Source organism: Narcine bancroftii, chromosome 1 (genome assembly GCF_036971445.1).
Source record: "Narcine bancroftii isolate sNarBan1 chromosome 1, sNarBan1.hap1, whole genome shotgun sequence".
NCBI classification, from domain to species: domain Eukaryota; kingdom Metazoa; phylum Chordata; class Chondrichthyes; order Torpediniformes; family Narcinidae; genus Narcine; species Narcine bancroftii.
Genome location: NC_091469.1, coordinates 278,728,556 through 278,754,577, shown reverse-complemented (window position 1 = coordinate 278,754,577; position 26,022 = coordinate 278,728,556). Strand labels below are relative to the sequence as shown.

At 35.2% G+C, this 26,022-nt stretch overlaps 1 protein-coding gene across 1 annotated transcript in view; it reads left to right on the top strand.

Moving 5' to 3' along the window:
* Window positions 1-19,768, top strand: part of ptpn5 (protein tyrosine phosphatase non-receptor type 5) — a 37,620-nt gene extending 17,852 nt beyond the window's left edge. Inside the window, exons 5-12 of the mRNA XM_069900612.1 lie at window positions 69-255; window positions 1,104-1,188; window positions 5,489-5,568; window positions 8,668-8,805; window positions 13,967-14,077; window positions 15,098-15,261; window positions 15,645-15,758; window positions 18,351-19,768. Of these exons, the coding sequence (XP_069756713.1) occupies window positions 69-255; window positions 1,104-1,188; window positions 5,489-5,568; window positions 8,668-8,805; window positions 13,967-14,077; window positions 15,098-15,261; window positions 15,645-15,758; window positions 18,351-18,444 (973 nt within the window). The 3' untranslated portion in view covers window positions 18,445-19,768. The remainder of the gene's footprint in view (window positions 1-68; window positions 256-1,103; window positions 1,189-5,488; window positions 5,569-8,667; window positions 8,806-13,966; window positions 14,078-15,097; window positions 15,262-15,644; window positions 15,759-18,350) is intronic.
* The last annotated feature ends 6,254 nt before the right edge of the window (window positions 19,769-26,022 follow it).

Here is a 26,022-nt window from a genome sequence, read left to right as displayed (position 1 = left end):
ATCTATGACAGAAAATCAAATGCCTTCAGTGAACTCTGATTTTTTTTCTCTTTCTCTTTGATGCAAAGGAGAGGTTCAAATGTATCACTGACCCTTGACATGTGCACACCTGGAAGTGAAGACGCCGATGGAGCGGTGCTGTCGCCCAGGGAACAGTCGGCAAGGGAATACTTGCAAACAGCATCCAACCTACTCACTGCACAAAAACTGCATGAGCGAGCCATGGACTCCTTCACACTCCAGAGGGAGTTCCTTGTAAGTAACATACAAACTTGAGGTCAGGATGAAAACACAAAGGAGATTGATTGCATTTTATCAGTTTCCCAGTGATTAAATTCAATACATGAGAACTTGGCCAACAATACATGTACCCTGCATGCACTAAGGTCTATGATTAGTATGTAATCATTAATTAAGATCAGACTGTGCTCAATGCCCAAACTATGCACATTATCACTTATTCTTGTCATATTTCCTCTGTGTGTGGAAAAATAATCTATCACAGATACATGGTGAATGGCAAAGAAAATGAAAAGAGGTATTTTATGACTGAGTTATTTGTGATGGTACAGATTCAGGATTAAATTGTGGGGAAATTACAACTGCATCGTGTGGAAGTAATTAAATAACACTTTTAAAGAACAGAGACAAACAAAAGAGCTTAATGTCCTCATTGCTGTGTTATTTTCCCATTGGAAAACATTTTTTTGACTAATAGATCATTATTTCTCTTTGTCCCATTACTTTTGTTCTTCATTTATGATTTTCAGTAAATCTATAGGGATTGAATAGAATGCCCAACTTCTTGTTAATTTGGCACCAAATGCATTTTGAGGCATCTTCTTTTACTTTATTTCCCTGACATTCCAGTGCCTTAGAAACATTAATGGTTTCCACAATTGTTTTAACTGTGGCAGGAGCTGCGATATCACCAAATGTGGTACTTTAATGATGCGGAAATGAAGCCAATTCTGTTCGGGGCTGCGAAATGAGATTTGGATATAAACTCTGGTCCCGTGTTTTCCCCGAAGACTGTTTTTCCCCCCCGAACTTTGCATTTAGCGCACCTTTAACTCGATATTTTTAAAATTCTTTCTTTTCAGGAAATACCAATGAATTTTGTTGATCCAAAGGAATTTGATATTCCAGGCTTTGGATTGAAGAATCGCTATAAGACTATCCTACCAAGTGAGTAAAATGAAATGTCTACAAGCCTTCAGCTTTCTGTCATGTTAGTGGCAATTTATCTAGTTCTGTTTTTGCACTTAAATTCTCATCTCTTGCTTGAGGTCATTATTTTTAAGCAGCTTATTAGGGATCATACTTGCTGGCACCAGAACCTTCAACAACTTAAACAAGAGACACACAGGAGATACTGGTATCGGAATCTAACAAGGATGAGCTGGAGGAACCCAGTGGGTCCAAGCAGCATCAGTGGGAGAAAAAGGATGGTTGATATTTCAGGCTGGACCCCTTCATTAAGGCCTGCAGAAGATCTTTCTTCATCTTCAAAAAGGATTTTTTAGTTTGGCCAGAAATTTGGATGATGGGAGCTGGGGTATGGCATTCAACTAAACCTCATGGGAGAAAGTTCAGTGAGTTCATCTTGAAGTAATTTACACTAGTGCCATTGAAAATTTTAAATGATTTAATCATCTGTCTGAGAAAGAGACCAAGGAATCACTACACAAAATATATATATGGTAATGTCAAAATGTTGGCCTTTCATTGAGCGGATGGGATCAGAAATGGAATCAACAAATAAGAGGAAATCATGTGAACGGATACTGTAGTGCAAACTAACTGTCCTTCTTGCTAAATCTGGATGAGAAGGAAGTTGCACCTGGATTGTTGATTGTTTTAAATATCCAGATATGAAATTCAATTCCTCCTTCTCGTTTAGATGAATATTTAGTTGGTGAAATGTCATCTATTTCAATGAAACAATAATCTAAAAAAAAAAGCAGAAGAAGAGTGAGGCCTCACAGACCTATTCTGCTAATCAATGTGATAGTTTCCCAACTACTTCAATCCACTTGCCAGGTTCAAATCCGGTGCTGTCTGTAAGGAGTTTATATGTTCTTCCCTTGACTGGGTGGAGATCTTCCGGGTTTTCTTCTCACCCTTCAAAATGTTTGGGGGAGGGGGGGGTTGTAGGTTAATTGGTGTATTTGGGGAACATGGGCTCATTGGTAGGTAGGGCCTGTTACCGTGCTGTATACAGGTACTTCCCTACTAACGACTGTCATCAGGACCAAAGGATCGGTCGTATCTTGGAATGGATTTAAGTCCATGCACGAGAGTTAAGCGCCCTGACGATATTGAATTCACACCCTTAACTCCAATATGTGAACCCACCATACATGCACCAACCAAACTCTAATACGCGAACTGAAGACTTGCGTATGCGTATAGGAATCAACATGGTTGCACTCAGCCTATAGACCCAGGATGCCAACTAATAAGTTAAGTACGTACATTTTGGCTCTTACATGCCCTGTATCCCTGTTATAGTTTGTCAAATACAACATTAAACCACAAATTTTATATTTTTTTCATATATATATTTTTAAAAATACGGACACAAGTCACATAGGTCACAAGTCGGGGAGTACCTGTATCTAAATATATAGTAATTAGAAAGATGCATGGACAGATGATAAAATGTGTTTTAACTCATAGGTTATAACTATTTAGAGCACATAGTCTACAGAGGTTATAAGGTAGAAGCCTTCATCACATTTGGTCAGAGGGTGAGATTAGGCTGGAAAGGTTCTTTTCAATCAGGGCAGGTATGATGGGATCACTTCAGTGCCATAAATTTTCCATAATTTAAAAAAACATGAACGTGAACTTGGATTATAAAGAGATCCCTCAACTTGAATGGGTGACTCGGATAAAAACAAGTTCTAGGCAGCTCAGCATGAGGAAGTGGACTTCAAACATTTACCCCATCATTTCATACCAAAATGAGATCACTCTTCATTTTAACCAAACTTCAAAGGATAGTCCAATACTAATCAACTTTCTCTCACACAACAATCCCTTATTCATATCCATTAATGGTTTTCCTGAAGTTGTTCCAAGCTGTAGCAAAATGTTTTCATTTATGATATGCTATTTTAATAAAGGCCAACAGGCTACATTTTGTTTAATGTGTCTACATATTAAATATTGATTTAATTCCTTCACTCTACACCATGTTTTAGTTTCTCACCATCTAAGAAGTATTGGCTTCAAAATTCAAATTCCTTTTAATCACATTTTATTTTAAATACCACAGATTAAATGTCATCTTAAAATCAAATGCAATCAAAGCTCAGATCACATGAAGAGACTTTCATTCAATCAATCCTTTGCACATCATACTCATATGACTGAACCAAACAGGGTAGCATCAATCCTCTTGTAATTCCATAAATGTAATTAACACACAAGAAAACAGGTCTAAGCAGTGGAGATATGCACTGCACTTGAACCATTCTAATATACTATTATATTATATAATATTGGAGTGTGTACTCCAATAGGGAGTACTTTTTATACATCATTGTCCACTTAGCCACAGGGTCAAGCTCAGCAAATTGCTCAGGGCAATCTTAGCTGCAGGAAATGGATTGTTACAAAGGATGCAGCTAATTTTTGTCTCAGTTTAAATTCATTCCAGTTCCCGTGAGAGTAGTATTACTTTGCTGTTGACAAATATCTGATCTGTGTGGCCCTACAGAGGGGTTAATGCCTACATACAAGTTCCACAAGTGAATAGCTGGAAGTGACTGAGCAAAAAGTGTGAGCGAGAACAGAGAGGGATAGATAGAGTTGATGTGGAAAGGCTTTTCCCATTGAGAGTAGGAGAGATGGATACAAGAGATCATGGGTTGAGAGTTGACAGGCAAAGGTTTAGGAGTAACATGAGGGGGAACTTCTTTACTCAGAGTGGTTACTGTGTGGAATAGGCTTCCGGGAAAAGTGGAGGAGGCAGGGTCAATTTTGTCATTTAAGAAAGAGTTGGATAAGTATATGGATGGGAGGGATATGGGCAGAGTGCTGGTAAGTGGGATTAGAGGAGAGTACTTGGATCAGTGCGGACTAGAAGGGTCAAATTTGCCTGTTTCCTTGCTGAAATGGTTATATGGTTTAAGTACTACAACAGTAAGTAGGATTTGTTGTTCTTTCTACTGATCTTAACCAAGCACATAAGTCATTTAACTTCATCCAGCAGGGGGACCAGTCCATTACTTTTGGCCTTGGCCACCACCACATTTGACCTTTTAATGTGTTGCTGAGTGTGCAGGGACAACCTTCCTGTTATCCACCTCTCTGACAAGAATCCCAAGGTCAGCATTAGTGAAGTAGGTTGCCTGTTCTCTTTACAGTACAGCCCAGCACTCCTCTTACTTAGCCACTGACTTCTGGCAATAACTGCATTTGGTGATAATTTTCTTTAGAATGGCATGAATTGGCACCAGTTAGTTTTAGATGGTGCACAAGGTATCAAGAACAACTTACTCTTAATATGTACTAATGACTGGTGCCTCTTAATCCTTCATGGAGCACGATTTTAATGTACCCATGGCATGGTGGCACTTCACAGCTTCGGGGACTCAATCTGATCCTGACCTTGTGTGTTGTCCGTGTAGAGTTCTCCCAATGGCCACAGTCTTTAGTTCAGTGCTCCAGTTCCCTCCCAATATTGAATGCCTTGTACACTAGTCACAGAAAGCAAACATGCAGACAGTGAAGAAGGCATATGTTAAATTGGCCTTCATTGGAAAAGGTTTTGAGTACAACAGCAAAGATGTCTTGCTGCAAATATACAGAGTTTTGTCAAGACCACTTCTAGAATATTGTATCTAGAGACCAATAACTGAGGGAAGAATAGACTTGGCATAGAGGGAATGCAACAAAAGTTCTCCCAATTGATTCCTTTATTGGTGGGGCTGTATAAGTAAAGAGTAGATTGACTAGACCTATATTCACTTGAGTTTAGAAGAATAAGATAAGGTCTCAATGAAACACAAAGTCTTGTTAGGCCAGATGTCAGGAGCATGTTTCCATTTACCACAGGGGTCTTTAAAAAAAGCATGAGTGGAAGTTTCAGAATGCAGGAGAAGATTGTTAAAAATGAGATGAGTCTTCACACAGAGAATGGTGAAGTGGTGCAATTCTCTCCGATAGATGGTTATAGAGGTTGTTGCTGAACATATTTCAGATAGAAAGATGTCTAGGCATAAAGGTACACAGAGAGTCAGAATATAGTATTGAGATTAGTTATTCAATAATAAGTTCCAACATTTTTCAAGTACATAATAGATAACATTATATTTGATCCTATGTTTTGAAGCAACCTGGCAACTTTATTCAGGAAATAATTTTCTGTTGTACTTTATCATCATAATGTTGATTAATGAATGTTTGTAAATTGGAGAGATCTATTTTAATAATGCAATGATCTTAGGAGATTTATATTTTGGCATTTTATTTTCAGATCCCCATAGCAGGGTGTGCCTTACCATTAAATCACCAGAGGATCCACTTAGCTCATACATTAATGCTAACTACATTCGGGTAAGTGCAACATCTGGAGTTACAGCTTCAAGGGGATATCTTGGCTAAATCATCAAAATAACATTTAAATAATTAAACTACTGTTACTCCAATTAGCTTGTTACTGTGGATTTCCTATGCATTCAACATGCAAAGGGCAGAATTCGCCACTAGAAAATAGCGACATTGCTAGAGCTGCTGTAATGGCAGCACTGCCACTGGTGTGAAACCATGGAGAGTAGCAGCACTTCCTCAAAGGGTCCTGCCACTTTAAACGCCATTTAAATGTCCTGTTAAAGGAGCCAATGGTGTTTTATTTAAAACCAGTGACTCCAGGGTCAACAGTGGGCACAAGGGGTTACATACTCCAAGGAAGCAGCCAACTGGCAGAGCGCACTAGATTCAAGGAAAACAACCTGTATTGAGAAGGAGAAGCAGAGGAACTGCCCCCAAGGATGGTGACCATGGTGGCAGACCAGCGAGGGGCTCTACGGCTGAAGGACACACACAGGTGGCAAGCAATTTGTGGCTTGCGGACAAGGAACCCAAACAGGCTGTGGGCTGCTGGTGACTTGAGGTCAAAGGATTCATAGCAAGCTGAGGGCTGCTAGAAACGGGCTTGTGGGAACCAGGATTCGAGTGAGTGCTGAGGGCAAGAAGGGCTCCCAAAGTGCCCTAGGCCCTGAAAGCAGCTGCTTCATATCAGAGGTTAATATCTGAGCTTGGGTTGCCGATAGTTTGAACTGGAGTCTTTTACAGCTGCAGGAGGGCTGAAGGCAAATCAATGGACACTTAATGACTCTAAGGGGACTCTCTTGTTTCTCTTTCCTTGACTGCAAGGGGTGCCAGGCAATGATAATGATGAATCTTGGTCTGCATTATGGCAAATTAAAGGCAGTTTTGTGAAATATGACATTTGTTTTATTACGTAACAATAAATAGCATCTAATCTGATAATAATTGTGATTGTTTGCTATGGCTATGAACTATTTGCTGCCCATGTTCTGGAATGTTGAGCAAGAGAAGGATATCCTATTGTGAATTTCTAAAATTCTTACTTATGCTGCAACATTAGCATTTGCATTAAATTGCCAAAAGGCTTATTAAAATTGTGTTATTGAAAAGCCAATGTGGGACATTGTGGCTTAGTTAAAGAACAACTTATAGGAAGGCAGAGAAATTGATGGATGGAATTCCAGAGCTTCATGATCAGGCATTTATCTTCATGGTGAGGTGATTCAAATGGAGATTATCAACAGGCATGCTGGATACATCAGAAGTTATAAGGCTGGATGAGATTACCGAAATGAAGTGCAAGAACTTGAAAACTAACAGGAGCAAACTATATGGTCACCTAACAGAGGGATAATGGATGAAGAAGTTGGTGCATTAGAATATGGGAGGCAGCGATTTAGATGAAGTCTGCTTCACAAAGTGAAACACAGAAATTTACCAGATGTGGGGGCTGGAATAATCAAATGTGAAGGCTGTAAATAGATGGAGGAACGTTTCAGCAGCGGATTAGCAGGTAATTGAATTGGGAATTTTAGTGATGTCATGGATGAAGCAGTCAAAGATCCTCGGGGTATGACATACAGCACCAAGAATGCAAAGCAGTAGCGCAGGAATTACACAATTTGTAGGATTTAATAATCTAACTCTAGGCCAAGTATTATACTGGGATACCTAATCTTGAAATATGCCTGATCAGACCAGTTGTGTTCTGATGTAAAGGTGACAGGCAGGCATATGGAAGACTAAAATGTGGAGGTTCTAAAATGATCCAATTTAAGGCACTCCCTGTGAGATGAATGAAGAAGTGAACTATAAAAAGAATTCATTCCTCATTTCTGCTCTGCATCAGTTTACTCCTGTCGTCAATGAAAGTTGAAATGGATGGGCAGTGCAGCTGTCCTTTACTGACTGTGTTCAAAACACAACATTGTCATTCTAGATTTATTTTGAGTGATGTATCCACAAGAATCCACAAATGAACTGCTTACTTTTCCTTGGCTGATCTCATCTTGATTGTGTACAAAGTCTTCTCTTCTTTGGCTTGGCTTCGCGGACGAAGATTTATGGAGGGGTAAAGTCCACGTCAGCTGCAGGCTCGTTTGTGGCTGACAAGTCTGATGTGGGACAGGCAGACACGGTTGCAGCGGTTGCAAGGGAAAATTGGTTGGTTGGGGTTGGGTGTTGGGTTTTTCCTCCTTTGTCTTTTGTCAGTGAGGTGGGCTCTGCAGTCTTCTTCAAAGGAGGTTGCTGCCCGCCGAACTGTGAGGTGCCAAGATGCACGGTTGGAGACGATATCAGCTCACTGGCGGTGGTCAATGTGGCAGGCACCAAGAGCTTTCTTTAGGTAGTCCTTGTACCTCTTCTTTGGTGCACCTCTGTCTCAGTGGCCAGTGGAGAGCTCGCCATATAACACGATCTTGGGAAGGCGATGGTCCTCCATTCTGGAGACGTGACCTACCCAGCGCAGTTTGATCTTCAGCACCATGGATTCGATGCTGTCGGCCTCTGCCATCTCGAGTTCTTCGATGTTGGAGATGAAGTCGCTCCAATGAATGTTGAGGATGGAGCGGAGACAACGCTGGTGGAAGCGTTCTTGGAGCCGTAGGTGATGCCGGTAGAGGACCCATGATTTGGAGCCGAACAGGAGTGTGGGTATGACAACGGCTCTGTATACGCTAATCTTTGTGAGGTTTTTCAGTTGGTTGTTTTTCCAGACTCTTTTGTGTAGTCTTCCAAAGGCGCTATTTGCCTTGGCGAGTCTGTTGTCTATCTCATTGTCGATCCTTGCATCCGATGAAATGGTGCACCTAACTCAAGGCAGGAGTTGCATTATCAGTATTCCATATTGTTGCAGGTGCGAAAAAATCCAAAACTGGACAAGACAGTTGTCCTCTTTTACTTGGGTCTATGCAGAAATACTTTGGATTGGGTACTCAGATGCTGCAGGAATCAAGTGCAGATTTGACAGCTAGGTTTTGAGCACCCCTCCTTCTGATTGGTTTAACAGCTATGTTCTACTCTATAAAATTGAAGGACTGCATATGATATTTTGGTAGTTCTTCTCATGATTAACAGTATGAAGCTAATCATGTTATTTGTTTACAGGGCTATGGAGGGGAGGAAAAGGTGTACATTGCTACTCAGGGACCAACTGTGAACACTGTGTCAGATTTCTGGACAATGATTTGGCAGGAAAGGTCAACCATTGTTGTTATGATCACAAACCTAGAGGAGAAGAACGAGGTACTGGGACATCTGTCAGCAACACTGACTTAAAAAAGTTGGCAGGGGAGGGGGGTGGGGGTGGAAACTACCAGATTAGCCTTTCTGCAATAATCAGAAAATATTTTTACTTTCATCCTGGTATTCCTCCAGTAATTCTATACATCTGTTAGTTTACCCAGTAAGGGCAAGAAAATATCTTAAATCTGGCAAGCCACAGAATAATGAACCTGACCCACATTTTCCCTGATGGCCAATTTCAAACAACTGGGGGCTGACTCTTCCTAGTCAGTATGCCTCAGAACCACATTGGACAGTCTACTCATGCAAGAGGTACAATATTTGATGCTATATGCAGAAGAATCTTGATTTTTATTTATGTAGGCACTCTTTATAACAAAAAACAAATGATCTTAGCAACGAGAGGTTCAACTCCTATGAGTCAACTGGAGTAAAACAGGAGTCTGCAGACACTGTGATTGAAGCAAAAGCACAATGCTGGAGATACTCAGCAGGTCAAACAGTGCTCTATGTAACAAAGGAAAAGATACATGACCAAAATTTTGAGCTTATGAGCAAAATGTAGATGGGCACCCAAACAATATGGTGTGGTTGCTATATAAAGAACACTGTTTGACCTGCTCAGTTTCTCCAGCATTGGGTTTTCGCTCCTGTGAGTCAACTGTTCAATGTTAGTCAGGCCTCAGATGAAAGCAACAGGAACCAGGAGCTGCTTAACAGAATGCTGCTTAGTCAGCAGGTAGCTGACAGGATAATGAAGTCAATATTTTGATGGTCAAGTCCCATGAGCGATTTTAATCACTCAGCAGTCAGGTTCCCATGATATGAGCAGGGTGTAAATTGCTCCTCTCATCTTGATTTGCTAGAGGAATGTGAAGAACTCCTCGAAGCGATGACCAGAGGATTCCAGCTAGACAGCTTGCACCAGAAATAGATATTAGTCTCCATCTAATTGAAGGATACCTCTACCTCTGACACACCGCATGGAATCCCACCACATGCAGTATGCAAGAAATCTCTTTTTCAATCTTTGTATATTGGTTGATATATACCTATATAAAACATCAAACAGTATAAACGCAATCCCCCTCCATTGGTGAAAATGAAAAAAAAAACAATTGTATAAACAAAACCCACCTAACCTACTCTAATAAGAAAACAATAAACAGCTGATCAGCTTATCCTGAGAGTTACATATATTTTGTGGTTATTTTTGGTTCCTACCGTAAAACAAAGGTAAAACTATATCTCATCTGGAAGAGTAAATACATCTAATCAAATTAGAAACATTTACATCAAATCAAAATAAGACATAAAAGGTCACCTTATATCTTCAAATTTTACCAATGAATCAAATACATGATATCTAATTTTTTCTAAGCTTAAACAAGACAATGAGAAAGGCATTGAAACGCTGTTAGAGGTCCACAATCTTTCCATTGAATAAGATGGCTCTTCCAGCCAACAATGTAGAGAAGGCCACAACCCATTGAGTAGGTACAGAAAAACTCCTTACGTCTAGGTCAATAACCCTTAAAAGAGCAATTATTGGATTGAGTCATAGTTCCACCTGGAGTATAATTGAAAAGATTAAAAAATTATTTCCAATAATTTTCTAAGGATGAACAAGACCAAAACATGTGTCAATGTAGCAATTTCAGATTTGCATCGGTCACAAATAGAGTTAATATTAGAAAATAATACTAACTAATTCATCTTTGGACGTGTGAACAGGATGCACCACTTTCAAATGGATTATTGAATGTTGGGCACATATAGAAGAAGTATTTACCAGTATAAAAATCATCCCAAAGATCCTCAGATGAGGGTCTTGCAAGTTATAGTTCATGATAACATTTTATTTTAATCTTATGAAGTACTAGAAAAATGTTATCAACTAAATATGGTGGATATAAAAATGAAAAAAAATCAGTAATATGGTATTTAAGCAATTTCTAATCAGTAAATATTTACTTGCAAGCACTTCAAAAGACATTAAACAACCTTCTTTAAATAAATTTGCAAAAGAAATAATACCTTTGATTTTCCACATAGAAAAAGATTGCTCAATTATTGATGGTCAAAAAAGTAATTATGAGCACAAGACAAAGTTTTTTTAAAATTAAAAAAATTCCAAAATTGGAATCAAATTCACAATATATGCTTGAGTATTGTATTAAGTATATTCCTATTGATCTTGGAACAGCCAAAAGGGAGAGAGGCACCCAATAAAGAGGTCACTGAATACTGCTGTATAGATAGTCCGTAATGGACGATCTAATTTACTGGAATAAAAAATCCAAAATGTTAGATACCAAATATTAGCAGCCTGTAGTGTGCTCACTACTGCGAAATGTGGAAAGACACATGAGGAGTTGAAGTCGAAGCACTGGCCGTTCTGCTTATATTCACTCCTCGCTGCTGACGTCAGGAGCGACATCACAGCAGCGCCGATCTCTGACTGGGTGGCATTCCCGCCATTGCTCGCTGTGTGTGTGGTCACCAGGAACACAGGTCATTGGCCCCCACAGGGTCTGTGCAGTCACTGCATTTGTCAGCCATTTTGTGTACCAGGTTGAGTCCCAGTTAGCAGGCCGCTACACATCCAATAATAAAATCTAAATTTAGGTAAGACCATTGCTCCATCTTTTTTCAATTTTTGGAAAGGAAATTTACTAATTCTAGAGCTTTTGTTCTTCCAAATGAATGAAAAAACTTTTGAATCAATATTGAAAAGAGTTCAGAATGAAAATTAGAATCACTTGAAAGATATATAAAAACTTAGGTAATATTATAATTTTAACTGCATTAATGACCTATTAAAGATAACAATAAAGGAGACCAAAAAGAAAATGAATCTCACATACTCAAATAGAGGAAGAAAATTGAGTTTAGACAAATCTTTAAGTAATATTAATCCCAAGTGTGTGAAATTATCTTTAGCAATCTTAAATGGAATTTGAGTGTAGACAGGAACCTACATATTAATTGGAAAAAGTTCACTTTTATGAAGATTTAATTTATATCCAGAGAAAGAGCTGAATTGAGGAAACAGACAATAACTGGGATAGATTTTTTTCAATCTGAAATATAAATTAATAAGGCATCTGCATACAAAGAAACCTTATAAGTTACTATGTCTCTGACAATCCCTTGAACCTCATAGGAGTCTCTAAGGGCTATTGCCAGAGGTTCTAAAGCTAGATCAAATAGCAAGGGGCTAAGGGGGAATCCCTGTCTAGTTTCCTTAAACAATCTAAATGAGGAGGACTTAGTAACAACCATAACTAGGAGGTACTATAGATCAATTAAATCCATGATGTAAAACCCATTCCAAAATTAAATCTCCTTAATGTTTCAAATAAATGGTTCCACTCCATTCTATCAAAAGCAACACATTTTGGAATTATGTCCAAAGGGGAATAAATAATGTTCATTAATCTACCTATATTAAAATGCAAATATTGATTTTTAATAAATCCAATCTGATCTTTAGATACAACAGAAGGAAGAATATTTTCCAATCTGCTGGCTAGAATCTTAGAAAGAACCTTAAAATCTACATTCAAAAAAATTGGCCAAGTGGAAGTACATTTAGTCAATATTTATCGTTTTTAAGAGTCAGTGAAATTGATGCTTCATAAAATGTTGCTGGTAAGGTCCCAGAGAAAACTGAATTTTCAAATACTTTACATAGCTGAGGAGTAAGTAAATTAGTAAATGATTGTAAAAATTCTACCATAAAGCCTTGTCAGATTGAAGAGAAGATAAAGTTTGGGATACTTCCAACTCTAAAATTAGAACTTTCAACGTTTTAATCTTCTGATGATATTTTAGGAATATTCAACCATTGCAAAAATGTATCCAATAAAATAGAATTATCAGGAAATTCAGATTTGTAGAAATTTGAATAAAATTCCTGAAACACTGTTAATTTCAGCATGATCAAGTCAAGTTTCCATCCTTCTTATGTATGAGGAATTATGAAGAGTGATAACCAGAGAATTCCAGGTAGACGTTTTTACCAGAAATTGATATTTGCCTCCATCTAATTGAAGGATACCTCACTATTTCTGAATCCCACCATATGCAGTTTGCAAGAAATTGGGTTTGATGGTTTAACCAATGACCTCCAGAAATAGGGCTTTGGCTCAAGCCATAGTTCTTCAATTGGAGTGTAAACTTGCCCCAGCACTGCCTTCTCCAAGAACAATATCACAAAGGTATACTTTCTTTACCTTGGCTCAGTGCTTCTAGCACTTGTTATATACTCTCCTCTTGTGAATAAGAGAGAAATAGTGAATATGGATGTGTTTTGGCAATTGTGATTGTGTGTGATGTATGACATGATTGAAAAGCTGGGAGGTTTGTCTGAGAAATGCTCGTGAAGGATGCAATTGCATGAAATGTCTGATGTTGCATAACTTGATTTGCCTATGAATGTGGTGTTGGTCCAATTATTACTGTATATATTTTTGTGCTGGGACATTGATAAGTCCTGACAAACTGTAACTAGTGGTTACAATGTATCCTTGGAGCAGTCCTCCTGACTGTGGCCTCCTACACAGTTTAGATACAAGACACTGATCCCCACCCCCCCAAGTTTCCTAGCCTATATCTTGTGCATCCAGACCTCCAGGAATGTCATCAAGAACCTATGTATTCTTTCACTCCATTCCCGAGTCAATCTAATAAGTGGTACTCCCTATCAAACTGCACATTGTACATCTTTAATGATAATGCCTATATGGAATCAGAAGGTTGTGCATTACGGAAAATGGGTTCTTTGGCCTATCACATCCATGGCCCTTTTGCCAATCTACACATTCTATTTGCCCACTTAGAACTATACTGCAATTATTCTATGATTTGCTAACTTATGTGTGTGTTCAAATGCCTCTTAAACTTAGTAGTTTATCTTACTCCATCACCACTACTGGCATTTTGTTTCAGATATAAAAACACTCGCTGGAAAATAAATTACCCTTCAGAACCTCTTTAAAGTTCCTTCCTCTCACTTTTCTGTTTCAGATTAATTGTCAGAGTACATATATAACATCACTTGCAATCCTGAAATACTACCTTAAATCTATGCCTACTGATTCTGTGCAGTCCTACAAAATTATTTTCTTTCAAATATATTCCTGTTTCATTATTTTAGAAATGTACTGTGTATTGGCCTGAATATCAAGCCAATTATCAAGGAATTGAAGTCATTGTCAACAATGTTCTACATGCAGACGATTATAGTCTGAGAAACATCACCCTGAAGGTGAGATACTGTTTCTTTATCTCTACCATTGGTTCAAGAATTGTTGAAGAATATGTATTAATATTATTAATGTTGTAATCTTCCATTTCTGACAATATAAACCAATAATTTTTCCATGAAAACCTTTGTCTTTTCATTGTTTCATACAAGAATCAAAGATTTAAAAATGTAACTGAAGCAGATTTAAAGAGGATTTTTAAATTAGATTATAGGTAGACTAATAGGACCTTTGAAAATTTATGAATTCAGGCAGCAGGTTAACTGTTGGAAGAGTTCAAACATTAAAAAGTAAAAATTTAGCTGATTAATTTTTAAAGGCTCGTTATGTTGAAAGTGAAATAGATTTGCCAATCAGGCAAGTTTGTATTTTTGAACATAAAGAAGATTGAGCAATTGGAATTTGGAAAGATTGGGGTCAATGAAGAATGGAAGAACTTGTTGGATTCCATTGAAATCAATTCAAATTCACATTTGAATTCTCCAAATTGCCCACAGTCTTTCTAGAAATAAAGGCCCATTGTCAAGTACTGTGAGATTTGAGAGTGAGGCTCTATTGAAGATGTAATACTAATCCTTATTACTATAAAATTAAGACGCTCAATCTAAAATGTATTAATATTATTACTGTTGTAATCTTCAATTTCTGGCTACATAACCACTCCTACATAGGTGGAAGTCACCAATATACGAGAGATGTAGAGGAGGCTGAAACTTCTCCCAACATGGCTAAACCTGTGTTTAAAGGGCCTTAAAGAGTGATCTAGCAGTCAAGGAATCAGTTCTCTAACAAATTACAATAAATAACAATGGATTTATGGCACAAGGCTGCTGAACTTTTTTTTAAGGATGTTCACTTTTATTTTCCAGTTTTTACGTTCTCTCTCAAATACAAATATATCCCCAAATAAGAAGGTTGACACTCAACCATTTGGAAACAAAATTTTCATTTATCACATCCTATATACAGATCTACTAAACTACCCCCACACTAGTTTTCACTCTACATTTTTCTGGTTTTAGGATGGTTTTGAGGAACGACATTTAAAACACTACTGGTACACATCATGGCCTGATCAGAAGACACCAGACAATGCACGGCCACTTTTACAACTGGTCCAGGAAGTGGAAGAAGCTAGAATGCAAGCAAAGAAGGACAATAGTGGACCAGTTATAGTCCATTGCAGGTAGGGCAAAGAACTTACACTATTTCAGAGATGGAACCTCACTGTACATTTCCCAACTCAATGTTTCCCATTTTACCTTTTAGAACTCCAGCTCTTTAACCTGCAGTGTTTAAACATTTATAGGCAAAGTCATTTAATCTCCACTCCTGATTTGCTCATCTTTACTTGTTCAGGATAATCTAGACTTTTTTGGTATGGCTCTCCACCCAGTTCCCCCCACCCCCCCCAATTAAAATAATAGCTGGAATGATTTCCTCAACTGGATTCCAGAAGAAGGAGATATTCTTAACCGAACTTGAGTTTACCCCAGATGTGTGGTACAAAATCTTATTACTTTATACGGAATGAATTATTTAATTGGTGTACTTGTTATTGTATTGCAGTGCAGGCATTGGGAGGACAGGTTGTTTCATTGCCACCAGCATCTGTTACAGAGAGCTGAAGTACGCTGGTGTGGTTGATGTACTGAGGACAACTTGCCAACTGAGGATAGACAGGTAATTACAGGCATAAGAAAGGCTTAGCAAAAGCACATTAATTAAATTTGGGAAAATGACAGACCATGAAAGGAACTTTTAATATTGGTTTAGCAAAAGTGGAACAAGTATATTTTAGCAAAGACTAATAATCTACCAAAGTAGTTCTTTAAAATAAAAATCTTTTTGTATTCACAAGTGCATGACAAAAATCTTATTGTTTATATGGTGAGATGGCAGGTACAAAGACATTGTGGAAATTCTTTATCTGCATCAACATAAATCTCTTGTGGCTTTGATATTTTCTCATGAAATCATTAATAATTGTTAATGATTTGAAAATAACATGGAGAAAAAAAAAAATTTTCAACTTTATTATAAGAACTGAATTTGTATGGAAAGTGCCAAACAAAGAGCCAAGTTTTCACATTCCATGAGATTTTTTTCATTCTTATCCAACTCCCTTTCACACTCATGAATGAACCTGGTTCGATCAACCTTTCAGTCATTTTCAAATACAAGCTACTTGCTTTGTAAACATTTTTTTCATGTTGCCTTTGGTTCTTTATACCTGTGTTCACTTTAAACCTGCATTCTCTGAGAACAGTTTCTCTCTCTTCTGGACCTGTACTTTGAACACTTCTGCAATATCTCACCTTAATCTTCTCAGCTCCGTATTAGACACAATACTTCACTTTAGGATAATAAATATTTTTATGAAAACTCACAACTTTCTCATTTTGTATTCTACATTAATCGGGTAACCAACCTGCCTTGAATCTTCAAAGTTTCACACATCTTTTCCTATAGATCTGTCTCTGCACTTTCTTGAGAACTGCATTTTATTTATTTTGCTCTTCTCATTTTTTTCCGACCAAAATGGATGTACCAGCACAATTTTCTGTGCTAAGTTTCATTTTGTCCATCAGCTTGAAGTCCATCATTATACATCTCACTGTTTATAGGTTTACCATGTTTTGTGTTGTCTTCCTATCTTAAAACTTATCCATGTCCAAATTATGCATCAGGGAAAACAGCCCTCCCAGCATTGATTTCTTGGAACCAACACAGACTTTGAAAATTTTTGTTCACCTTGACTCTGTTTTCTATCCTCAGGCACATTTCCTATCCACACTGCTCCTTTTATTCCAAGGTCTTCACACTTGCTAGCAAACCTATTATATGGCACTTTATCAGAAATCCACAGGCATTTCAACCACACTGAACTTATTACCCATGTCAATTAAATCTGATTAATTGCATACAATTTGTCTTTTGACACAGGAATATTTGATAAGGAAAGCAGTACAATTTGTTCATTCAAGAACAAATACTATTCTTTGCAGAATGTTTTTTTTTAAGTGGAAAAGTGGTTTTGCTTCGGCTTCGAATAAAAAAGTATATTTGGATGCTTTCACAAATAATTTTAACATGATCTGAAAATAAGAGGAGAAGCCTCTGTAAGGTAAAATTTCAAATTAAATCTGTGATCAACAGATTTTCTTTTAAAGAGAGGGTACCCCAGATGTAAATGAGGTTGGATCAAAATGAATGATTATTATTCCTGTCGAAAATTAATGTAAGAGGGTGCAAAGGAGGAGTCATGCAGGCAAACCTTCTGCATCTAAAAGGCATCAGATGCCTCTTAATTTTAAAATTAAATACCAAAAGATATATCCATGAACTATATTTAAAGCTGGTATTTAGCAATACCATGAGCAATAGAAGACCTAATGTTCTTCTTTAAATGGGCTGAGCTGCATACAACTTCCAGAAAACAAAGCTCATATGTAACTTAACTAGCAGTCCTTACAAAGGTTGCTACAGATCAAACATTAAAAGGCATGAGCATCTGAATATGAAGCCAATAGGAAAAGCAATGCTCCTTTAAGCTTTACATTAAAATGATGAGCAGTTGCAAATTACTAATTACCACCCCTCCCAATGTCAGACCCATTCATTCCTTCTGATTACACCCATCCTTTCCTTATCATTTGTTGACTTCCCCTTCTACCCCAATTTGTCACAGTCTTTGCTTTTTGGGTTCCAACTAAACAGTTCAACAATTAGCTTTGTCAAACATCCCAAGTTCTATTCTTCATCTCAGTTTTATCCTGAAATGATGCAATTTATCTGACTTGTCTATCAAATACAATTTTAAAAAGGACTTCTCATATGAATGGCAGCCATGGAGCACTTTTAGTGGTAGATTCCCTTCAAAATAGATTTAACTATTTTGCCAATGGTAATGGCAAAACACCAAATATTTACATGTTCCAAATGAGGGTGGGAATGTCAAATGTGGAGATTGAAGAATTGCTGCACAATCAACAATTGCACAAGTTCCTTGAGAAATGGAGGAGTCAATGCAAGGAAGCTAAAATTTGAAAGCACGGTTAAAAGATTCCAGAGCTGACTCCTTGTCAATAGGAGAACCTGCAATATTCTATCATCTCATTTACTCGCCAATGTGAATCTCTTAGTGTGTATTATTCTAATACAACATTAGCTGTAACAGGATTTCTAAGTTTCTTTAGTTTTCCAGATAAATCAAAAGCATTTAGCATGCTCACATGAACCTTACCTGATGTTTGTGTTCTTTTTTTCTCTCAGGGGAGGAATGATCCAGACATGTGAGCAGTACCAGTTTGTGCATCATGCCCTGAGTCTGTGTGAGAGACAGTTATCCCAACAAGTAGAGGAATGAGTGACAGCGAACCAACCTTGGACCAAAGTGACAAAAAAAGTCTCATTAACTATTTTACAATCATTGTATCACATTATTCAATCAGACAACTGATACTGAGGTGGGAGTGTGAGTGTGTGTATGGGGTGGTTCTCAATCATAATTTTTCAGTGTGGGGAATCATGACATGCTACATTCTAGCCTCTTAATTTTTAAATTAAAATTTTAATTTTATCAATTGTGTTAAAAGATCAGATAAATTGGTACCTCACTTGGCACTCAGTGCATGACTCCAGGAATGAGCGCAAATAGAATTGGTACTAGAAGGGGCTATTTACAGTATAACATGGTTACACTGCTTGACTGGGCTTCCCACATCATACTGCCCTCACTGGCAGTTCTCCACACTGAACTGTGGGTCTAATATCGATACAAAAGTGCCTGTATAGGTAGGGATTTGTTCAAGTTCTAGGCACAATGTTTCCAATATTCATGCATGGGACCAGTGAAGAAATACTTCTTAAATACTGAGAAAGCAGGTGGTTTACTTTAGAAGTGCAAGGTCTTACATGCTTGTGCCACATTCAGACTGGAGGGCCAACAGTGTTTTAATAAATCAGCATTCTGCAGGGCAGCACTAAGCATTATACCAATGTATTCTTGAGGGCATAATATGTTTGTATCTTAATAGGTATTTTCCACTTCATAGGAGATGCAAGTGTTTCATTTAGGTCTCCAACCTGGTATTGCTGGGATCAATAATGTTATTCCATCATATGAGCTATTCAATAGCTAAATATCCAACATACAGTTTAAAGATTTTGCTGTTCAGTGTTTTTAAACTTAAAGATACTCCTGCTCAGTGTTCCTCCCACAAAAATAATATACCAAAACACTAACTGCATTTTCATTGAAAAGTTATTTCAGACATTGCAGTGCACTTTTAGGATACTTCTGCTAAAAATCATATGGTGCTAGGTGTAATTTGTTTTTTCCTTTCCTTGAGCACCTTAAGTTGTAAAAATAGTTCCTTTCATCTCAAATCAGAGGACACAATTCTTACTTTTCCAAGAAGAGAATTATTAAAATTAATTAATATATTTATGTGGTGATTATTTAAATGTGAAGACTGATGGAATGTCATGTTTTGTATCTGTACATTGTAAGTATTTATTTATTTTGTTGTAATTTTAAAAAAATTTCCACTTTGAGACCAGTGACAACTTTAGCCAAAAGGTTGAGTGGACCATTTCTAGGGTCTCTAAAAATGTTATTTGGGAATTGGCAATCCCAGAATGCAATAACTGTCATTTTATTCATCAAAATATGAATGAACACAGAATACATGCCTCCTACAGACATCTATGTCAAGACTCTACACCAAAATAATAATATAAATATAGAATTTAAGACTATTACCATGTGGCATTTTTTGAAACTACTTCTTTGACCATCAGACCTACCACAATCCCTATCCCCCTTCCCTACTGGTTTGAAGTAGAGGTAACTTCATGTGTAGAAATGGTCATAAACTGCAGGCATTATCCAATCACTTAACAACAGCTGAAATGTCCCAAGCACATTTCAGTCATGAAAAAAGTTATTACCATGGCGCATGGCCATAAATTACCTTTACCATTGAAAAAAAGGATTAAAATGTACTTAAACAGTAGGATACAACCCAAACAACATCAGCAAGGCCAAAATACAATGAGTTTTAACATATATTTATAGGCCTAAGATGGTGGCAGAAGAAAAACTCTCTTCAGAACCATTAATAGGCAATTTCATGTTTCTACTCTAACATTTGTTCATACCTAATTACCAGAAAATGTCTAGCATTTAGTGGGCAATTGGACTCTGTTCCTACTCTCCTAAGGACTAGTGCTATTATATAACAGAGAATTTAAGATATTCTATTTTTGACTGGAGTGAGATATTTAATCCCAATATAAACTGTTGGGATCAGTTGGAAAAGTAGAATCAATGGGTTTGATGTCAAGTGAAGAATTATACTGATATTTACAATGCAAATATATTCACTGAGTTTCTAAGTTATGTTCTGCAGATAATGATTAATTATAATTAGTACATATCAAAAGATTTACAATATAATGGGAATAGAGCATATAGCACTAGTAAAAAAAAATGCAAACATCAATTATACAGCAAAACCCCTATTATCTGGAATGCAATCAACCTGCAGCCTCAAACAACAGGCAAAAAAAGGAAAATAATTGCTAATGTTTCCAATATTCATTCATGGGACCAGTGAAGAGATACTTCTTAAGTACCGAGAAAGCAGGTGGTTTTATTCAATGAACAGGGAAAGCACGTTAGATGAGAAAGATCATACTTGTTGAAGGAGTCAATGTTTTAAGATTTTGTCGCTGCAATTGTTGATGTTGCTGAACTGAGTGATTTTAGGCATGGCTGTCAAAAAGTCAAGGAAAAAAATTACAAATGGTCATCAAAAGGGACAAGGACCATAACAAATGGTGTAGTATTCTATCAAAAAGTGGTCTTTCTTTAACTTCAATGATGCTACCACATATTATATTAGATTATCAAATGAAAAACAATGTTTTGCCAAAAATATTTGTGGTGATTATAGACTACAGTTCTAGGTTCTGGCTGAAAGAACAATACATCAGATTTTACTTGAATAAATAGAAATTAAATGAAGCACATTTTTAGAGCTACAACTGTAGGCTGTAAAAAGTAAATTAATTAGATTTCAACAAGTTGCAGCATCCTTGATTTAGGTTACATTGTAAACCATCAAAGAGAAAATTTAATTCTTTCAATAATTCACAGTAAATAGCATCCTTGATTTAGGTTACATTGTAAACCATCAAAGAGAAAATTTAATTCTTTCAATAATTCACAGTAAATAGCATCCTTGATTTAGGTTACATTGTAAACCATCAAAGAGAAAATTTAATTCTTTCAATAATTCACAGTAAATAGCATCCTTGATTTAGGTTACATTGTAAACCATCAAAGAGAAAATTTAATTCTTTCAATAATTCACAGTAAATAGCATCCTTGATTTAGGTTACATTGTAAACCATCAAAGAGAAAATTTATTTCTTTCAATAATTCACAGTAAATAGCATCCTTGATTTAGGTTACATTGTAAACCATCAAAGAGAAAATTTAATTCTTTCAATAATTCACAGTAAATAGCATCCTTGATTTAGGTTACATTGTAAACCATCAAAGAGAAAATTTAATTCTTTCAATAATTCACAGTAAATAGCATCCTTGATTTAGGTTACATTGTAAACCATCAAAGAGAAAATTTAATTCTTTCAATAATTCACAGTAAATAGCATCCTTGATTTAGGTTACATTGTAAACCATCAAAGAGAAAATTTAATTCTTTCAATAATTCACAGTAAATAGCATCCTTGATTTAGGTTACATTGTAAACCATCAAAGAGAAAATTTAATTCTTTCAATAATTCACAGTAAATAGCATCCTTGATTTAGGTTACATTGTAAACCATCAAAGAGAAAATTTAATTCTTTCAATAATTCACAGTAAATAGCATCCTTGATTTAGGTTACATTGTAAACCATCAAAGAGAAAATTTAATTCTTTCAATAATTCACAGTAAATAGCATCCTTGATTTAGGTTACATTGTAAACCATCAAAGAGAAAATTTATTTCTTTCAATAATTCACAGTAAATAGCATCCTTGATTTAGGTTACATTGTAAACCATCAAAGAGAAAATTTAATTCTTTCAATAATTCACAGTAAATAGCATCCTTGATTTAGGTTACATTGTAAACCATGAAAGAGAAAATTTAATTCTTTCAATAATTCACAGTAAATAGCATCCTTGATTTAGGTTACATTGTAAACCATCAAAGAGAAAATTTAATTCTTTCAATAATTCACAGTAAATAGCATACTTGATTTAGGTTACATTGTAAACCATCAAAGAGAAAATTTAATTCTTTCAATAATTCACAGTAAATAGCATCCTTGATTTAGGTTACATTGTAAACCATCAAAGAGAAAATTTAATTCTTTCAATAATTCACAGTAAATAGCATCCTTGATTTAGGTTACATTGTAAACCATCAAAGAGAAAATTTAATTCTTTCAATAATTCACAGTAAATAGCATCCTTGATTTAGGTTACATTGTAAACCATCAAAGAGAAAATATAATTCTTTCAATAATTCACAGTAAATAGCATCCTTGATTTAGGTTACATTGTAAACCACCAAAGAGAAAATTTAATTCTTTCAATAATTCACAGTAAATAGCATCATTGATTTAGGTTACATTGTAAACCACCAAAGAGAAAATTTAATTCTTTCAATAATTCACAGTAAATAGCATCCTTGATTTAGGTTACATTGTAAACCACCAAAGAGAAAATTTAATTCTTTCAATAATTCACAGTAAATAGCATCCTTGATTTAGGTTACATTGTAAACCATCAAAGAGAAAATTTAATTCTTTCAATAATTCACAGTAAATAGCATCCTTGATTTAGGTTACATTGTAAACCACCAAAGAGAAAATTTAATTCATTCAATAATTCACAGTAAATAGCATCCTTGATTTAGGTTACATTGTAAACCATCAAAGAGAAAATTTAATTCTTTCAATAATTCACAGTAAATAGCATCCTTGATTTAGGTTACATTGTAAACCATCAAAGAGAAAATTTAATTCTTTCAATAATTCACAGTAAATAGCATCCTTGATTTAGGTTACATTGTAAACCATCAAAGAGAAAATTTAATTCTTTCAATAATTCACAGTAAATAGCATCCTTGATTTAGGTTACATTGTAAACCATCAAAGAGAAAATTTAATTCTTTCAATAATTCACAGTAAATAGCATACTTGATTTAGGTTACATTGTAAACCATCAAAGAGAAAATTTAATTCTTTCAATAATTTACAGTAAATTGCATCCTTGATTTAGGTTACATTGTAAACCATCAAAGAGAAAATTTAATTCTTTCAATAATTCACAGTAAATAGCATCCTTGATTTAGGTTACATTGTAAACCACCAAAGAGAAAATTTAATTCTTTCAATAATTCACAGTAAATAGCATCCTTGATTTAGGTTACATTGTAAACCATCAAAGAGAAAATTTAATTCTTTCAATAATTCACAGTAAATAGCATCCTTGATTTAGGTTACATTGTAAACCACCAAAGAGAAAATTTAATTCATTCAATAATTCACAGTAAATAGCATCCTTGATTTAGGTTACATTGTAAACCACCAAAGAGAAAATTTAATTCATTCAATAATTCACAGTAAATAGCATCCTTGATTTAGGTTACATTGTAAACCACCAAAGAGAAAATTTAATTCTTTCAATAATTCACAGTAAATAGCATCCTTGATTTAGGTTACATTGTAAACCAACAAAGAGGAAATTTAATTCTTTCAATAATTCACAGTAAATAGCATCCTTGATTTAGGTTACATTGTAAACCATCAAAGAGAAAATTTAATTCTTTCAATAATTCACAGTAAATAGCATCCTTGATTTAGGTTACATTGTAAACCATCAAAGAGAAAATTTAATTCTTTCAATAATTTACAGTAAATAGCATCCTTGATTTAGGTTACATTGTAAACCATCAAAGAGAAAATTTAATTCTTTCAATAATTCACAGTAAATAGCATCCTTGATTTAGGTTACATTGTAAACCATAAAAGAGAAAATTTAATTCTTTCAATAATTCACAGTAAATAGCATCCTTGATTTAGGTTACATTGTAAACCATCAAAGAGAAAATTTAATTCTTTCAATAATTCACAGTAAATAGCATCCTTGATTTAGGTTACATTGTAAACCATCAAAGAGAAAATATAATTCTTTCAATAATTCACAGTAAATAGCATCCTTGATTTAGGTTACATTGTAAAACATCAAAGAGAAAATTTAATTCTTTCAATAATTCACAGTAAATAGCATCCTTGATTTAGGTTACATTGTAAACCACCAAAGAGAAAATTTAATTCTTTCAATAATTCACAGTAAATAGCATCCTTGATTTAGGTTACATTGTAAACCACCAAAGAGAAAATTTAATTCTTTCAATAATTCACAGTAAATAGCATCCTTGATTTAGGTTACATTGTAAACCATCAAAGAGAAAATTTAATTCTTTCAATAATTCACAGTAAATAGCATCCTTGATTTAGGTTACATTGTAAACCACCAAAGAGAAAATTTAATTCATTCAATAATTCACAGTAAATAGCATCCTTGATTTAGGTTACATTGTAAACCATCAAAGAGAAAATTTAATTCTTTCAATAATTCACAGTAAATAGCATCCTTGATTTAGGTTACATTGTAAACCATCAAAGAGAAAATTTAATTCTTCAATAATTCACAGTAAATAGCATCCTTGATTTAGGTTACATTGTAAACCATCAAAGAGAAAATTTAATTCTTTCAATAATTCACAGTAAATAGCATCCTTGATTTAGGTTACATTGTAAACCATCAAAGATAAAATTTAATTCTTTCAATAATTCACAGTAAATAGCATACTTGATTTAGGTTACATTGTAAACCATCAAAGAGAAAATTTAATTCTTTCAATAATTCACAGTAAATAGCATCCTTGATTTAGGTTACATTGTAAACCATCAAAGAGAAAATTTAATTCTTTCAATAATTCACAGTAAATAGCATACTTGATTTAGGTTACATTGTAAACCATCAAAGAGAAAATTTAATTCTTTCAATAATTCACAGTAAATAGCATACTTGATTTAGGTTACATTGTAAACCATCAAAGAGAAAATTTAATTCTTTCAATAATTTACAGTAAATTGCATCCTTGATTTAGGTTACATTGTAAACCATCAAAGAGAAAATTTAATTCTTTCAATAATTCACAGTAAATAGCATCCTTGATTTAGGTTACATTGTAAACCATCAAAGAGAAAATTTAATTCTTTCAATAATTCACAGTAAATAGCATCCTTGATTTAGGTTACATTGTAAACCATCAAAGAGAAAATTTAATTCTTCAATAATTCACAGTAAATAGCATCCTTGATTTAGGTTACATTGTAAACCATCAAAGAGAAAATTTAATTCTTTCAATAATTCACAGTAAATAGCATCCTTGATTTAGGTTACATTGTAAACCATCAAAGAGAAAATTTAATTCTTTCAATAATTCACAGTAAATAGCATCCTTGATTTAGGTTACATTGTAAACCATCAAAGAGAAAATTTAATTCTTTCAATAATTCACAGTAAATAGCATCCTTGATTTAGGTTACATTGTAAACCATCAAAGAGAAAATTTAATTCTTTCAATAATTCACAGTAAATAGCATCCTTGATTTAGGTTACATTGTAAACCATCAAAGAGAAAATTTAATTCTTCAATAATTCACAGTAAATAGCATCCTTGATTTAGGTTACATTGTAAACCATCAAAGAGAAAATTTAATTCTTTCAATAATTCACAGTAAATATAATCCTTGATTTAGGTTACATTCTAAACCATCAAAGAGAAAATTTATTTCTTTCAATCTTTCTTTGGCTTGGCTTCGCGGACGAAGATTTATGGAGGGGGTAAAAA